Here is a 2,194-nt window from a genome sequence, read left to right on the forward strand (position 1 = left end):
ATATATATATATATATATATATATAAACACTTACTCACAGGCACGCACGTATACATGCACGCACACACACACACACGTACACACACGCACGTAAGCAAGCACATGCACTTCACAATGAGTGTGCTGAATCGAATGTATTGCAGATTGACTGGGTTTGCATTTTGGTCACTCCTTTCCCCTCGAAACAGATGTACGGTGAAGTCAGTTAAATTGTCAAGGTACTCTTTTTCTGTTTTAACAAATGTGTGTTCTTTACTTATTCCCGGATCTCAATACAGAGTGACGTGCAAAAATTTACCGCAGTTATGCGCCCTTATTTACTTTATCTCCCTTTGTTCCGATTTCAGTTAGTGAACAGGTGTGGCTGTATGTTAAGAAGCTTGCATCCTAACCACATGGTTCTGGGTTCAGTCGCACTGAACCTGGGCAAGTGTCTACTACTATAGTCTCGGGCCGACCAAAGCCTTGTGAGTGGATCTGTGGCAGGCAGAAACTGAAAGAAGCCCGTCGTATATACATGTGTGTGTGTGTGTGTGTGTGTGTGTGTGTGCGTGTCTGTGTGTGTGTGTGTGTGTGTGTGTGTGTCATCGTGTCTGTGTCATCGTGTCTATGTGTCATTGTGTACTATATTTGTACCCCACCACCGCTTGACAACCGCGGTTGGCGTATTTATGTCCCCGTAACTTAGCGTTTCGGCATAAGAGAGCGACAGAACAAGTACCAGGCTTAACAAAATATAACTACTAGGGTCGATTCATTCGACTGAAATTTCTTCAAGGCGGTGCTCCTGCATGGCCGCACTCTAATGACTGATACAAGTAAAAGGTAAGCGAAAAAAAAACATACTAAAATGAAAATTATGGTGAAACGAAAATAACGGAGCATTATACTAATATCGAGCAGCAGTTTGTTCCGTCTGTCGAATTCTGATTGCGATGTCGGGTATTTTGACACTGATGTTTATTTTTAGTGTGGTAAATAGTCGTACATGTTTCGTTGTCTGTTAACAATGTTATGGAGGTTGCGTATGTAAACAATGACCACGCTAAAATTTGAGTCTTCAAATGTTTTATTAGCTGGTGTTGTCTGTAAGTGCAAGTGGACATCTAATAAATAAATGGAACACTGTTAATATAGAATAACGATTAGGAATTTTCAGGGTATGACTTGTTGGATGATATTAAGAAAGTAGCGCAAGGAATTTAAATCACTGCATATAATTAATGTCATAGGTATGTTACCTATGAAAAGCAAAAGGGAGGAAGGGACTATTTCACTTGGAAGGTGACACAGATATCTCTTCGATAACTGAGTGCTTCTGGCCTGAGTTTGAATTTGCCAGCTTTTACAGCTGTAAGCGACCTTTCTAGAACCTTCGGTCAAACAGTTTAGTGGGAAAATTCGCACGCTTCCTCTGCGGTTTCCAGCCACAACCTCAATAGATCAATAAAAGCTGATTGGTCGAGTTATATTCACGTAAGTGTTAATACCTTTTCTGTGACACTTTTCCTTTCATAAGAATACATTAATTCGTGATTCTGAATTGGGAAAATCTAAGAGCTATGGTTCAAAGCTCAGCAGGGTACTCGCTACGCGTTTTTGTAAAATTAATAAAGTAAGTTCTACTCATGAATCAGTGTTAACAGACCCACACAGACACATGCATACCACGCAACTGACAAAGCCCTAAAATTTATAACAGTTTATATTTACAATGATATTTTTATATCTTTTTTAACAGGATACGAAGAGTCCAGCAACCTTTCCGAAACCTCGACTCAGACTCCGTGTCCCTCATCACCTGTGGAATCAACCGCTGAAATGACATCCATGCTCACTTACTCGTCAAGTTACGAAACAGACGTTTCCAGTTTGAGCTCTTTCATACATGCTACGTCATGCTCCTCCACTTTAGAATCAACCCAAATTCCGTCAGACATACAAACGACATCAAACTGGCCTGAAAAAACATCGACCGAATACACTAGCTTTTCCGTTTTCTCTACGACTCTCGAAATATATTCCAGTACTACACAGAGCTTAGATTGCAATGGTGGTGCCTGTACGAGCAGCAGCAGCGGAAGCAGCGAAAGCAGCGGAAGCAGCGGAAGCAGCGGAAGCAGCGAAAGCAGCGAAAGCAGCGGAAGCAGCGGAAGCAGCGGAAGCAGCGAAAGCAGCGGAAGCAGCGGAAGCA

At 41.8% G+C, this 2,194-nt stretch overlaps 1 protein-coding gene across 1 annotated transcript in view; it reads left to right on the forward strand.

Moving 5' to 3' along the window:
* LOC106873133 (uncharacterized) overlaps nucleotides 1-2,194 on the forward strand; it is a 53,045-nt gene that overhangs the window by 35,235 nt on the left and 15,616 nt on the right. Inside the window, exon 7 of the mRNA XM_052975659.1 lies at nucleotides 1,742-2,191. Coding sequence (XP_052831619.1) covers nucleotides 1,742-2,191 — 450 coding nt within the window. The remainder of the gene's footprint in view (nucleotides 1-1,741; nucleotides 2,192-2,194) is intronic.

Source organism: Octopus bimaculoides, chromosome 22, assembly GCF_001194135.2.
Source record: "Octopus bimaculoides isolate UCB-OBI-ISO-001 chromosome 22, ASM119413v2, whole genome shotgun sequence".
NCBI classification, from domain to species: Eukaryota; Metazoa; Mollusca; class Cephalopoda; order Octopoda; family Octopodidae; genus Octopus; species Octopus bimaculoides.